Source organism: Panonychus citri, unplaced genomic scaffold (genome assembly GCF_014898815.1).
Source record: "Panonychus citri isolate SS breed McGregor unplaced genomic scaffold, ASM1489881v1 Contig00077, whole genome shotgun sequence".
In the NCBI taxonomy this organism is placed as follows: domain Eukaryota; kingdom Metazoa; phylum Arthropoda; class Arachnida; order Trombidiformes; family Tetranychidae; genus Panonychus; species Panonychus citri.
The window spans coordinates 1,609,368-1,623,829 of record NW_026515482.1 but is presented as its reverse complement, the minus strand read 5'-3'; the positions used below and the strand labels follow the sequence as shown (position 1 = coordinate 1,623,829).

Sequence of the window (14,462 nt, the reverse complement as noted above, 5' to 3'; positions counted from 1 at the left end):
TCAAGATGATACAATTAAGAAGATTGTTAATTGACCTTGATTGTGATTAACTAAATCATCATCAAATTCACTTTCGCTTTTCCTTATTTTTCATCATCATAATTAAATTTTAACTTACAAACCTGAAGACACCATGATGAGTTTGATTAAATTCAATGGCTCACAATTAATGACAAAGGAGGAGTTTCTTATATTATGATAACTAATTAAACTCCCTAAGTATCATCATTATCATTATCATCCTGATCATCATCATCATCATCATCATCATCATCGTCTTCATAGTCTCTTTCAATTTCTCTTTCTTTCTTGATTGTCATCTTTTGTTACTTTCATGGAACTTAATTAACTGGGTCGCCATGTTGGTTAATTTTCTCTTTCTTTTTCTCTTTCGAATAATATTTTTAATCTTAATCATTTAATCATGAATCAATCATATTCCTCCTTGGATCTTGATTAAATCGCAATTACAATTTAAACTCGTGCAATATGAGATTTGATTTTTTTCTTCTTCTTTTTTCACTTACAATTCATCTCATTTGATATGCTTAATTGTGATCATCTTGAAGAGTAAAATCTAATTAATCACATTGTATATTTACCTTTCCTCTTAATTACCATAACTAATTAGTGGATTAATGGTTAATCCTTGGATTGGACAGTAATCATTTGTAAAGACAATTTAAATTCAAATTAATACCATTAAGATTAGAAGCTAATTGTGAACAATTTAATTCTACAATCAAATCCTACTCTTGAATTATGATCAACAGGAATTAATATCTCACTGATTAAGTTTATGATTAATTGTATTACAATCAATGGTAATGTTAATTGTGATGATGAGATTTTGATTTAACAATGGGCTTGATTCTGTAACAACAATTATTTAGTCCTTCTGGTTAATTAGTTGATTACAATTAGTTGTGGGTAGTAAATGACCACTACAACAATTATAAATTGGTGATGAGTTAATTTAGTTAATCAAATATTAACAATGACCAAGGTGAATGGAGGTTTAATCAAGGAGAAAGAGGAATTAAATTAAACCTCAGACTGATTAAACATTGACGATCAATTGTTGCAATCATCATTAAATCACTAATTGGTTAAACATTTTCAATGAAAATCAACCAACAATCAAGGTAAATATGAGAGCTCATCATCAAAAATTATTCATTGGTAACAATTTAAACTGGATTTAAATTGTATCTCGTACTTTTCAATAACTAACTAACTGTAATTAAGATTATGTATAAAAAAAAACAATTTACCCTCAGGGGGTTTAATTAATTTGATTTGTAAGAGAAAAAAACTTTTACCTGTTTTTGGTTTTGTTTGTCAATTAATTGTGATTAAAATCAAGTAAATGATCAAAGTTAAATTGTTATCAAATTGTGATCAGGCCTCAACTGTCTGGATCAAAATAATCAAAGTTTCATTGTGATTAATAAATCATTTTAATCTTGATCATCGAGATTAACTAATATTATATTATTTCTGATTTAATTTAATTCCGATACAGAATATGATTAAAAATATGATATCATTAATTAAATCCCGTTGATTGTAACAATTGCCTTGATAGGTTAATTGTGATCACACACATTGATTCAGATACAATGTTAATTGCAATCAATTATTTGTTTTAATTATCAACAAAAACAAATTTAAATGTTTTGAGTCAATTGATATCAATTTATTGTGTTAATTGTGGTGATAATTGATTAATTATTAGTCTAATGGTTAGTAATTAGTTAAATAAATGTAAATTCATTTGCTACAATCAATTAATTTACAAACTTTCCATTTAATTGTGATTAACATTATCATGATAGTTTTAATTTTCCACCTAATCAACAATTTTAAACACGTTTTTTACTACTACTACTACTTAATTATTATCGTTAATTGTTGGAATCTTAAGTAAATCATCATCATTATGGTAAATTTAATGATTCTATTTACATCTAATTAAATTTACTCTAAATCTAATTGTCCTTCAATGAGAGATAAAAATTGAACATAGAGACTAAAATGGTTAATCACAATTACGAGAAAAATTAAAATAAAAATCATATTTAAATTTGATGAATAAATTGATTAGATAATCAATCTTGATTATAATTAGTGATTTAATGATGATCTCATTGAGGAGCAAAAAATTGTTTCCTAATTTTCTGGTCAATTGTTTCATTGACAATTCACATTGATTGTTGAAGAGAAATTTTTAATTCTTCTAAAATCAAGTTTTCCACTGAGTTTTGTCCATAATATTAATCGTAATCCCGATGATAGTAATTGTCTTTATACTGATTAAAGTACAAATCTTTAATTTGGTTGATTGCAATCCAAGAACTTGATTAAAGAAGAAAAAAAAACAAACTCTGCATGTAACAATTAACTTCGCGATTACCGATCGTTGTTTGATTAATTTGTCCTGTCAAGATGAACTAAGGTGATCCAAGGTTAACGTTTAAATTAGAATAAATTGTTTCTGTGATTTACCACAATTCGAAACTGATCCTGTCAACCTTTTTATATTTAATAGTTTCGAATTTGTTTTTTCTTTTCCAAGTTTGTTGTTAGATTTTTAAACTCGTCAGCAGCTCTCGTAATACTTTCACTTTATCTTTACGATCGTAATCGTTATATTGATCATCAGCTTAATGTTGGAAGATGGTGAAGAAGAAGAAGAACCAAAAAGATATCAAGATTAGACCCTTAGGGCATCTTAGTTTTTCGAGTAATCAAAAAAACCTCGTAAATCTTTTATCATCTTTCATTTAATTATTATTTTTTTCTTCGCCTTGTTTTCCGTCATCGTAGACGCTTTTCTTTAACCACTAACTGGCTCATCTTTGTGGGTAATTTAAATAATCAGTACTTTTGAACTTGACTTGGTAGATTTATGGTTAATCAAGATGATGAGATGGTAACAGTAATTAGCTTGAAGGAAAGGGAAACACATTGAAACAAAAAAGCTTAGCAATTGAGAATCAAAGTTTTACAATACATGAGAAATTATACTAAAGAATTAACAATATCCATTGAAATTAATCACTAAATTGTAGATTGTCCAGTAGATTGGTTCTAAAAAATCATATAATTAGAAAAGAGAATGAAATAAAAAAATTTAATTAGTATTTCTAATCTATTGTTGATGAATGAAGGAAATGACTTTTAACAAGGTGAAATACTTACTTTATTCCCTATTAATCCATCGATAACTAATGGTTCAGCTTTGTATAGATTATTGATAATCACTTGTCTTCTTAACATTTCCAAATTTTTCTCACCTTCACCAATTAATTGTGATATTTTAATCGGATCAGAACAATTTATATTCTCTCGAAATGAATCTCGTATTCGTCTTAATGAATATTCTCTTAGATTGTAATTTGGAAATTTAATCGACTCTTTTAGTAACAATTTATAAAGAGACAATACTTTAGATGATGTTGAAGACATTTTATCAAAGAATAATTATAACAATCAATTAATTGGAATCAATTAAAGCACAATAACAAAATGGATAACAATCAAAAATTAACAACAAAAAATTAGAAAATAAAAAAACATGTGATCGAAAATAGTTACTCTTAAATCCAATAGATGGCGCGTAGAATTGGATTAAACTGATTAACTGAAGGACAATTAGATTTAGAGTAAATTTAATTAGATGTAAATAGAATCATTAAATTTACCATAATGATGATGATTTATTTAAGATTTCAACAATTAACGATAATAATTAAGTAGTAGTAGTAGTAAAAAACGTGTTTAAAATTGTTGATTAGGTGGAAAATTAAAACTATCATGATAATGTTAATCACAATTAAATGGAAAGTTTTGTATATTAATTGATTGTAGAAAATGAATTTACATTTATTTAACTAATCACTAACCATTAGACTGATAATTAATCAATTATCACCACACTAAATTGCTATCAATTTAAATTTGTTTTCATGGTTATGATTAAAATGGTTTTTTGATCACAATCAAAGTTTCATTATTTTCATTCAAAGTTTAGATCTAATTACAATTATATAACAATCTTCCTTTCATCATTATCCTTTTCAACTTTTACACGAAATTTAAAACAAACTAATCAATTAATAAATCTAAGTAATTTAATCTCCAATCTGACTAATTAATTTAATCCAATTCTACGCGCCATCTATTGAATAAAAGAGTAACTATTTTTGATCAGATGTTTTTCATTTTCTAATTTTTTGTTGATCCTTTTAAATTGTTTGTCTTTTTGTTATTGTGCTTTAATTGATTCCAATTAATTGATTGTTATAATTATTCTTTGATAAAATGTCTTCAACATCATCTAAAGTATTGTCTCTTTATAAATTGTTACTAAAAGAGTCGATTAAATTTCCAAATTACAATCTAAGAGAATATTCATTAAGACGAATACGAGATTCATTTCGAGAGAATATAAATTGTTCTGATCCGATTAAAATATCACAATTAATTGGCGAAGGTGAGAAAAATTTGGAAATGTTAAGAAGACAAGTGATTATCAATAATCTATACAAAACTGAACCATTAGTTATCGATGGATTCAAATGATAATCTTTCTAGAGGTTGGATGGGGAACCGAAATGTAATCAAATTACTTAAATGAAATTGGAAACAATTTTCCTATTGATTAAACCCAAGTTTTGTGAATTTATTATTATTTTGTTTTCAACGTATTTGTTTCATCACATGCAAAAGATAAATTATATTAATTAATTGATTAATTAAATAGTTTGTTATACATTATTTTTTTTTGTGAGGTGAAAGGAGTTACGATGAAAGGGAAAATTCAAAGTACGCTTTTAGTTTTATCGTAACGAGAGAGATAATTTATATTGACACACGTTTAGAATAAATTTTTTGTTGTTTTCCTTTGATACTGTAGTTTGCTGGTTGTTGGAAATTGATGATGTTGATTGTTGATAATCTCAGTCGATATGGTAAATCAACAATAAAAGAGGTGCAGAGAAGGAAGAATAAATCAATAACTTTTTCACTGTTTTTAAAATTAAATATAAATAACCATTTTTTGAGATAATCTCCTTGTTTTTTTTTGTTGCTTTAGTTTTTCAATCCAAGTGTATAGAGAATTAGACTATTAATCAGCTAATAGTTAATAATTAAAACTTGCAATGTTGAATCCATCAAGAATCTTCAATTTGATATTTTTTTCGTTCTTCTTTGGATTGAACAATTGTGTATATGTGGTGTGTTTGTGTTTTAGGTTAATATGTGCAAGTGTTTTTTAAGAGAGCGATTTCTCTTCAGGTATGGTGGGTGTAGTAGCGGGTGTAGCTGTTTGAGAGTTTCGTCGTTCACTGTTGAGAGCATCTTCGAAACTGTTGGTACTGTTACTTCTTGAGCCAGTCATTCGATCTTTTAGATTTCCGGTTGCTGAGACAACTCGCTCTTCGAATGATTTAAATGCATTGGAATTTTTCACTTCTCCTAATTTTCGGGCCATACTACCACCAAGACTTCCTAAAACGGATGTTGTCCTTTCACCGACAGTTTTAACAGTCTCGGTGGTTTTTTGATAACTATTTGCACATATGCAAGGGTTAAGGGGGAGAGTGTTTTGATATTTGTTGTAAGTAATGGAGAGAGAAAAATTATTTGAATTAGTTGAAATATAAAATTTGTAAAAAAAAGGAAGATAATTAAAATGAGAAATAATAAAAGAATAGAAAACAAATCGGAAAAGAAAACAAAAAGCTCACTAATGAGGTGATTAAAGTGATTAAATAAGAGATAGAAATGGAGATGGTGTTAAAAAAATAAAAATAATAAGCTTAATCATTTAGGAGTTGAAATACATGCAGAATCGTTAAACAAATTAGTTAATGAACATACGCAGAGGTTGGAGCTGCTAGTATTCCAAACCCAGAGCTGATGAATTGATAAGAAGAGAAAAGCATGAGAAAGGAAATAATTATTAATTAGCTGATGGTGATGATGACGATTGATGATAATGAGTTATAAAGACTGACAGTTGATAAAACAAAAGTTTTTGTTGGATGAAAAAAGACAGAGAGATTATGGCTGAAGAGAGAGTCAATTAGTCACAATTGTGTTAATCATCAAAGATACACACGAAAATAAAACAAATACCAATTGGTGTTAATTTCATTAATTGATTGTAAGTAATTTCATTTCAATTATATACTTAGTGTAACATCACAAATGAATTGTGTGAGTTAATTGTCAGGATTTGAAGAGATGGTGATGACGATGAGAAGAAAATAGATTTTGATGACTTGGATTGGATTTTACTTACGCTGTGGATTCTTGGATACTTTTAACTCCTTGACCAATGTCATCTCGAAATTCTTTCCATACAGAGATGCCGAGTTTCTTTTTCAATTCAGATGAATGGCGTAATTTCGATGAAAGAACTTGTCGCAAGGTTTGAATCTCCTCTTCAGTCTAAAAAGAACAAGAAAGATAAAAAACAAAATTAATTCAAAAGAATAGAAAAACAAAAAGAAACAAGAGCAAAAAGAGAGAGAAAAAATGAAAGAGAAAAGAATAACAAAATCCAAGTTTTTATTAATAGTTAATAGAGAAATACTTGGAAAGGTGTTGGAGAAAGGTAATAGAATGAGCAAGACAGAAAGGAAAACAAAACAAAAAAGATAAACAAATGAAAATGATATCAGAAACAAAAGAGACCAAATTGATTAGAAAATGAGAGAGAGAGAAAAGGAGAAAGAGAAAGGATAATTGTACGATATTAAGACGGCAGAAAAAGATGCGATGAAGGATGAGGATGGAGAAGAGAAAAAAATTGAAGGATTGAAGCAAAAGAAAAAGAAAAAGAAAAAAAATCAGAGAAAAAGGAATAATGAATGAAAAAGAACAAAAATGGTAAAAAAGAGAATAAATTGAAAATTCTAAACTAACCCTTGCCAGTTCTGTTCGCCATTCCTCTTCTAAAGCAGCTTTTTGCTCAGGATCCATGTTGGCAAAATTTGATTCTGTTGTAACGTCAAATGCCTCATCGGAAGCATTGTAAAAGATTTTATCAGATTGATTGTTATCCTTGGATAAAGACATTATTATATTTCTATCACAACAAAATGATTTTTACTAATCACAAGAGAGAGAGAGAGAGAGAGAGAAAGAGAGAGAGAGAGAGAGAGAGAGAGAGAGAGAGAGACAAGATCAACGAAAAGAAAACCTAACGAGAGAAGAAAATTATAATAATAATAATCAGCTCAATATAATAAATAGATAAACAAAAAACACAAACACACGAAGAGACGAAGATGAGAGAGAAATGAAACTAAAATCAACTGGACAAGAGAATAGAAAATATCGATCACATAGGTAACATCGATTTAGAATATCGATTGAGGTATCGATATATCGAAATTTTGTTCTCTTTCAAACTGAGTTTCAATTTAGTTCTTATTTCATTTTCTCTGCTTGTTTGTTGATTTTATTTTCTCTTTTTGTTCATGATTATTATTCAATTAATTATCTCTCTCAAGTAACAGTAAATTCTAATTTAATATCATGTCCTCATCAAAGAGTAATAATCAAACGGGTAAGTAAACTGTTACCTTTTTGTCAATTATCTTCTTCAACTCTGATTATTCAACAACAATATTTTCTTTTCTTTCTCTTTTTCTCTTTTACTCATTTGTGTGTTTTTCTTTTCTTTCTTGTTTTTCTTGGTCTTGTTTCTTTCTCTTTCTTTGAATATTTTTTCCTTTCTATTTTCTCTTTCTTTTTTCTTCCTTCATCTATTATGTATGTGTAGAATTTAAAAAAAACATTCTCTCTTGTTATATATGTTTGCATCTTTTTTTCACCTTCATCATGTACTGTCATTTTTTAATTATACCTTTGTTACTTTACTTTTTTCCCGAAGATTCGTTAGATTCATTTGATTTTCTTTGTCTTCCCTTCGTTTGTTAACTTTTACTCACTTTTTCTTTCATCTCTTTCTCTTGCTCTTTCTTTTTCTCTTTTTCTCTTTTTCACTCTTAATACTTCTTTCACTATTTCGTAATTTTAACATCTTTTTGTGTAAATGGTCATGATTTACGAACTTTACGTGTCAATTTATCTCAATTGATCTTTTATTTCCTCAAATGTCACCTTACAACCTTGGCTCGGTGACGTTTCTTTCTTAAGTTACTCTCTCAGCTTTTCTAACTCTAGTTCGGTATTTGAAACAATTGGTCATTGACCTTTTTACTAATCACTTTTTTTTATTCTTTTTCTTTCTCTCCTTTTATTATTGGACATTATCTGTTCTTTTTCTTTGTGATTTCCTGCTGTTGAACATAAAAAACATCTTTTTTTCTCCAATGGCAGAAGCCAAGGATGATGCCACTAAAAAATGGACTCTGAATCCGGAGGCAGCTGAATTTGTTCCAAGATTTGCTTCAAATGTACCAACACAATCCCCAGGTATGGGATCTTTTAAACCCATGGGATCAGGCAATTCTGGAACCGGTTCATCCATGGCTGGTACAACAGGTCCTCCTTCCAGAGCTTCTAAAGCCTATCATAATGGGAATGATTGGTCTGAGAATGATAATGAATTTGTTGATCCGATTAGGCGAGAAAGTGATACTGAAGTTGAAGATTACGTGGCTCTAAGTGAATTGAAAGAATTTATTGACGCAATATCATCTAATCCAGCCCAGTATGATGCTGAAATTAACTACATCACGGAAGTCCTTAACAACTGGATTACAGAGGATCCTGACATAATTATGCAGTGCATTGTTAACACTATTGTCGACCAGGTAATGATCAATTATATCTCTTTTTATTGAGTATTTTCTATCCTCTGTTATATCACCATTTCCCTCTCTTTTTAAATGTCTTCGTTTTTCTATATTTAACTGATTGCAATTTTTTCTCCTCTTTTCTCTAAAGGGAATTATTGATACAAATTTTCGTTACAATGGAGTTCGTCTGTGTGTCCACCTCATTGCAAATCTCAAAGCTATTACCAGTAAAGGTTCATTCAAAGATATACTTTTACAGAGGTAATTTTATCAATATTGAAAACTATTGAAGTTAGAAAATGTCATCGTTTATCTGGGATTTCAGATGTCAGCGGGAAATTTCAAGGCGTGATTCGATGGCCAAGGCATCTGATGGTGGACAATATTCTAGAGGTGTCGCTCTTTTTATTGCTGATTTATCAACTCGTGTTGATGATCCAGACCTTGTCGAAGCCCTTCCAGAACTTATCGAAACCCTATTGTCTCATACGACCACTGACAATGTTAAATGCGCATGTAATATCTTAAAGGTAATTTTGTTACATTATTACTTTTGCTTAAATTTTCTCAGACTCTCAGTTCAGTTTAAAGTTAATTTTTATCTTTTAACTTATTTTCTTTCTCAAATTCTCCTTTAGCTCTGTGGTACCCACCTTGAAGATTACCTTAAGAAGAAGAACAGCGACACAATGGATACTATATTCGACCGTCTCAAAGGAATCAGTAGTCGTAGTCAAGTTTCCGATTCTTTGAAAAATGTAATTAATAATGTTGTCGAGTTTAGGGCAAACAACTGGAAAACTCCATCACTGCCTAGTAATATTGTTAACCCATACGCAACAGGAGCTAACAACCCTTACAATGACTACAATCCACAATCCAACAACCACCATCATTACCAGAATTATGGTCACAATCCAAGGTCAGGATCAAGGCAAATATAACTTTTTAATTTAACACTCTTATATTGATCATTTTTGCTCCCTCAATTAAATCATATTTTCTTTTGCATCTTTTTAGCTATGATTTTGGTCCATGTGGTGATGAGGGTGATCAAGATGTTTGCGATGCCTTCGAAGAATTCCTTAGAGACTCAGGACAACTCCAATAAAGAATCATAAAAACTACATTTAACAATTAACAACAAAAAAAACCATGTCAACTGGGAAGTGCTGAAAAAAAAACAATCTAACACCATTTTCATTTATACATATAAATCTACATCATCATTTTGTGATCATGGTTTGGTCAGAAAACAAGAAAGTATCAGAATAAGACGAAAACAGTATTTAAAGAGCACGAAAAACAAGAACCACGATTAATAAACAAAACCAAACCGAATGAGAAAAAATAACTAAACCACCAAACAACTATGAAAACCATAAACTCACTAATAATATTCAACTTTTTCTCCTTCCCACCATATAAACCATCTCTCTCTCTCCCTTTCCTTCTCTCTCATCATGATTATCATTATGAAAGAAACAAAAAACGCTTCCTGTATCCATAGAGCTCTAACTTTTGTCAATAAAAATGTAATCTCAGGTGAACTGGGATACTGATAAAAGGAGATGAATTAATTTACTTTAAGGAAAGAGTTTAGATTAACCTGAAATTCTCTGAAATTAATCAATGTTATTTGTTCTCTGAAATTATATTATAGAGAGTGTTCAATGCTCTTAATAAGTCCAGAAGTTTATACCAGTGTTGGAAAGAGATAATTAATTGAATAATAATCATGAACAAAAAGAGAAAATAAAATCAACAAACAAGCAGAGAAAATGAAATAAGAACTAAATTGAAACTCAGTTTGAAAGAGAACAAAATTTCGATATATCGATACCTCAATCGATATTCTAAATCGATGTTACCTATGTGATCGATATTTTCTATTCTCTTGTCCAGTTGATTTTAGTTTCATTTCTCTCTCATCTTCGTCTCTTTGTGTGTTTGTGTTTTTTGTTTATCTATTTATTATATTGATTCCAGTTAATTAATTCTTTTTAACTATTCTTTCATGTCTTCAACATCATCTAAAGTATTGTCTCTTTATAAGTTATTACTTAAAGAGTCGATAAAATTTCCAAATTACAATATAAGAGAATATTCATTAAGAAAAACACAAGATTTATTTCGAGAAAATATAAATTGTTCTGATCCGATCAAAATATCACAATTAATTGGTGAGGGTGAGAAAAATCTGAAAATGTTGAGAAGACAAGTGATTATCAATAATCTTTACAAAGCTGAACCACTTGTTATTGATGGATTAATAGGGAATAAAGTATTTATTTCACCTTGATAAAAGTCATTTCCTTCATCATCAACAATCCACAATCCAACAACCACCATCATTACCAGAATTATGGTCACAATCCAAGGTCAGGATCAAGGCAAATATAACTTTTTAATTTAACACTCTTATATTGATCATTTTTGCTCCCTCAATTAAATCATATTTTCTTTTGCATCTTTTTAGCTATGATTTTGGTCCATGTGGTGATGAGGGTGATCAAGATGTTTGCGATGCCTTCGAAGAATTCCTTAGAGACTCAGGACAACTCCAATAAAGAATCATAAAAACTACATTTAACAATTAACAACAAAAAAACCATGGAAATGTTGAGCTGACATACATTTGTATCGCCTTACCAATAAAAATGTAATCTCAGGTGAACTGAGATACTGATAAAAGGAGATGAATTAATTTACTTTAAGAAAAGAGTTTAGATTGACCTTACGAAGAAAAAAAACTTTATCATCTTAATTAATATGAATAATTGTATCAATTGAAATAATTTAAAAGTAAACAATTAACTTTTTATTTTAACGAAACTCTCATCGGCTCATTGATTTATTTCCAATTGGCGGCTGATAAGCCGATCGACCCCCGAGGGAAATAAGCTGATTCGGCGCACAAAACTGATTCCAAAAAAGTGACATCAGTTTCAAGCTCATTGTTTTTCTTGTGTTTATGATTTTGTAAATTGTAAATTGTTTTGTTTTAAATTATTTTTTAATTTTTCTGGTCCCAAATCACTTTAATTGTTCAATTTACCAATCACAATGTCCAACGAGGATCCATTTTTCATGGTAAAAGAGTAAGTAACGAGTTTAATTTACCATTTTTCTCACCATCTTTTGAGAATTTTTTTCCTCAGTGACTAATTACTTCCTCTTATGGTTGTTTTTTTACTTTCTCTCTCTCTCTCTCTCTCGTTTATTTTTTTCTTGTTTCTATCTCTGATTACTAATGATTACCATTATTCTCTGAAATTAATCAATGTTATTTGTTCTCTGAAATTATATTATAGAGAGGTGTTCAATGCTCTTAATAAGTCCAGAAGTTTATACCAGTGTTGGAAAGAGCAAAAAAATGACCCGACCAATTGTTCAAAGGAAGATCCTAATTGGCTTTTGACAGAATTAAAAAATAAATTGCGCTCAATTGATTGGGATCTTGAGGATCTTGAAGAGGCCTTGGGTAATTATTGTTTGTTCTTGATTATTACTAATTTTTTAATTGAGAGAGAAAGTTAGTGAGTGAGTGAATGAGAAAGAGAGAAACAAACTACACAGTAGCCTCCACATAAAGAATATTATCTCTTAATTATATTTATCGTCAAGGTAACCTTTTTATTCTCTATCATCTCAAATCAAAGTTTTCATTGTCCATTTATCATTTGCAAGAGTTAACTGTTCATTACTGGAACGTATGTAAGGCTGAATCTTGAAGAGCAAGATAGAGAGAGAGAGAGAGTAGAATAAGTTATGATGAAATTTTCTTTGACATTCTCTTTTTCTCATCACCTTTACCTTCAACCATATACAACATTTTCTAACAAAAGTTTTACTTTCATTTTCTATTCCAGGTATTGTTGAGAATAATCTTAAAAAATTTAAACTGGACGCTAAAGAAATCGCCAGTAGACGTGCCTTTATTGAGGAAACTCGAGAAGAAGTGAAAGCAATGAAAGATGAGATCAACGAGAACAAAAATGGAAGCAAAGACGCAGTTAAAGCCATGGCAGCTCTTCTTAATCCAAATCTAAATCTAAGTAGTAATACAGCTCCCGGAGATGGTGGTACAAGGTATACACGATTACAAAATGAAATCGAAAGTCCAACCAGAAAGGTTTATAATCAAACAGAAATTCCAATTGAAGAAAGCCAACCATTAAGCCACCAATTACGACAAGAACATGGTAACCTGGCCATCAGTGAATTAGGAACCAACAGAACAGAGAATTCAAATGAACAAGCTGTGTATGTTAATTTCTATTCTCAACAATAATCATCTTTGCGACTCCCTTTGTTTTCTACTTTCCAATTTATGTACATACAAACATTCATTCATATTTGTGATGCTAATCTAATTTTCTTTTCTCATCTTCTCTTGTCACCATTATCCTCCCTCCGTCTTCCCATTCCTCTTTTCCTTTCACATATCAATCGTTACAGGATGTTGGATGAATTCGGACAAGATGTAGATTTAAGGGATCCGCGATTTGACACAACATTTAAAAAAGTTGCCAAAGTTTTCCAATTTACTGAAGGTTAGTATTTTAATATTAAATTTTCTCTCTGTTTCAACATTTCCTGGTTTCTAATGGAAATACAGATGATACAATTCAATTATCTTTTCCATGAAAACTTTACCGAAATAACAATTACTCATGTCATCGTTACAATCACTTGAGATCAGTGTACTACAATTTCTCACATCAATTTCATCTCTTCCATCACCATGATCATGTTTACTAATCTTTTGTTTACCATCTTCTTTTTTTCTTCCTATTATCAATCTACTCGCTCTTATTTCTTATCCTTATAATATTTTCATGTCAACACAATTGAATAGGAAAAAAACGAGTGACCTTCGCCGGAGCTGTTGTTGCATTTGTCGTTCTCCTTGTTTTCCTTTGGCTCTAATAGACGAACAATATATTTATATCGACAAACGTTTAACTAATCGAGTATTTCATTATTCACATGTTGTTATTTTCTTTTTTCCAATGTGTCAACCATCGGGAAGGAAAAGAGCACAATCCTCAACCTCCTCTTCTCTTCTGCCCCTTCCCTTTCGCCCTCTTTCACATGAGAATCTTTTGGTGCTCTCACCAATCAACCAATTAGCAACTAAAAAGATCCAACAATCAAATTCAATACAACGATGCAAAACCATCATCACTAATTGTCATCATCATCTCAACTTGAACCGATAGCCAATCAATACACATTCAATTACTATTATCATTATATCATTGAATTCCGTTCCACTACGATGCCTCATTTCTCATTTTGAGAAAAACTGAAACAAACAATCATGGAATCAACAACAAAATTATACATTCATTTATTTAACTTTTTGCATTTAACAATTAACAAGTGATCAGCAAATTAATTTCCAATTGAAAGCAAAACAATTTACCATTGTAAACTTGACAATAATTGATTAACTTTCTGTTTTGTTTTTCTGTGAATGTGTGTCTATTTAAAAAGAAACTAATTAACAACGCAGAAAAAGACAATCGGATTTATATTATTTTTTAGTTTCCTCTCCTCATAAATCAAACACAATCAACTAATTGCCAGCAAAACTGTGTAAACTATTCAAATTGATTAAAATTAAAATCAATTTATGTTTTAATTTGTATTTGAAAAAAATTCTCTTCCATT

At 29.7% G+C, this 14,462-nt stretch overlaps 3 protein-coding genes across 5 annotated transcripts; 2 read left to right on the top strand and 1 right to left on the bottom strand.

The window, feature by feature from the left end:
- Positions 1-4,654: 4,654 nt before the first annotated feature.
- LOC128386944 (tumor protein D52-like) lies at positions 4,655-7,294 on the bottom strand. Of its 2 annotated transcripts, XM_053346060.1 has the most exons (4): positions 6,940-7,294; positions 6,314-6,462; positions 5,890-5,925; positions 4,655-5,576 (listed from the first exon to the last, which is right to left on the bottom strand). In XM_053346060.1, the coding sequence occupies exons 1-4, from the start codon at positions 7,090-7,092 to the stop codon at positions 5,282-5,284; spliced, it is 633 nt and encodes a 210-aa protein (XP_053202035.1). In that variant the 5' UTR covers positions 7,093-7,294; the 3' UTR covers positions 4,655-5,281. The 2 variants fall into 2 exon arrangements, with proteins under 2 accessions (XP_053202035.1, XP_053202036.1); XM_053346061.1 differs by lacking the exon at positions 5,890-5,925.
- A 130-nt stretch (positions 7,295-7,424) lies between these two features.
- On the top strand, positions 7,425-10,353 carry LOC128386941 (polyadenylate-binding protein-interacting protein 1-like). 2 transcript variants are annotated; one of them, XM_053346057.1, is made up of 6 exons: positions 7,425-7,585; positions 8,362-8,798; positions 8,932-9,044; positions 9,109-9,313; positions 9,422-9,705; positions 9,804-10,353. In XM_053346057.1, exons 1-6 carry the CDS (start codon positions 7,555-7,557, stop codon positions 9,892-9,894), a joined length of 1,161 nt encoding a protein of 386 aa, XP_053202032.1. In that variant the 5' UTR covers positions 7,425-7,554; the 3' UTR covers positions 9,895-10,353. The 2 variants fall into 2 exon arrangements, with proteins under 2 accessions (XP_053202032.1, XP_053202031.1); XM_053346056.1 differs by having other exon boundaries at positions 9,422-9,717.
- Positions 10,354-11,718: 1,365 nt separating this feature from the next.
- On the top strand, positions 11,719-14,433 carry LOC128386942 (syntaxin-6-like). Its single transcript, XM_053346058.1, has 5 exons — positions 11,719-11,884; positions 12,098-12,267; positions 12,656-13,049; positions 13,245-13,339; positions 13,645-14,433. Exons 1-5 carry the CDS (start codon positions 11,850-11,852, stop codon positions 13,713-13,715), a joined length of 765 nt encoding a protein of 254 aa, XP_053202033.1. The 5' UTR covers positions 11,719-11,849; the 3' UTR covers positions 13,716-14,433.
- The last annotated feature ends 29 nt before the right edge of the window (positions 14,434-14,462 follow it).